Source organism: Plasmodium gaboni (assembly GCF_001602025.1).
Source record: "Plasmodium gaboni strain SY75 chromosome Unknown, whole genome shotgun sequence".
In the NCBI taxonomy this organism is placed as follows: domain Eukaryota; phylum Apicomplexa; class Aconoidasida; order Haemosporida; family Plasmodiidae; genus Plasmodium; species Plasmodium gaboni.
In genome coordinates this window covers 1-762 of record NW_017385617.1, presented here as the reverse complement: position 1 = coordinate 762, position 762 = coordinate 1, and the positions used below count along the sequence as shown (strand labels likewise).

Genomic DNA, 762 nt, shown 5'->3' with positions numbered 1-762 from the left:
ACTAATACTTCGATATACAATAGTTTATATAGTGGTATTGATCTAATTAATGATTCTTTAAATAATGACAATCATATTAATATTTATGATGAATTATTGAAAAGAAAAGAAAATGAATTATTTGGGACAAATCATCCAAAAAATACAAACTGAACAAATATTATTGCCAAACAAACAAATCGTGATCCTATAGGCAGTCAGTTAATTTTATTTCATAAATGGCTAGATAAAAATCGTTATATGTGCGAAAAGTGGAGTAATAAAGAGGAAATGTTGAACAAATTGAATGAAGAGTAGAATAAGGAAAATAACACCCATATGTCAATGGATATATATGACGAAAATAACCATAAAGTACATCTAATTCATGATGAATATAATTTAAATAATACACAAAATAATTAATATAATAATAATATATCTTTTGATCATATATAAAAATAATAATCTTGTGATTATATATCTAAAATGAATAAGAATAATGTTTTACAAATATATCTATGAAAAATTCTATGGATTAACCTAATCATACAATTAATAATGTACGAATCCTTATCTATTCCGAAAATATCTTAAATGAAATATAAAATAAAATACATAAATGATATATATGATGATAATCCTATAAATCCTCCAAAAAAAATTACATAGTAGGACTTTTTAATGATTCTATTATTGATGACGCATACTTCCCTATATCTAATACATGGGATATATAAAATGATACGTGAATTATTATTAAATACATATATATATGTATCA

General features: G+C 21.9%; 1 pseudogene across 1 annotated transcript; it reads left to right on the top strand.

Annotated features, from left to right (window-relative positions):
- PGSY75_0046600 (EMP1-like protein, putative) lies at window positions 1-405 on the top strand (annotated as a pseudogene; the record flags this gene model as incomplete). Its single annotated transcript has 1 exon — window positions 1-405. A coding segment is annotated over one exon (405 nt), but the record flags the coding sequence as incomplete, so codon positions are not given.
- Between the last annotated feature and the right edge of the window lie 357 nt (window positions 406-762).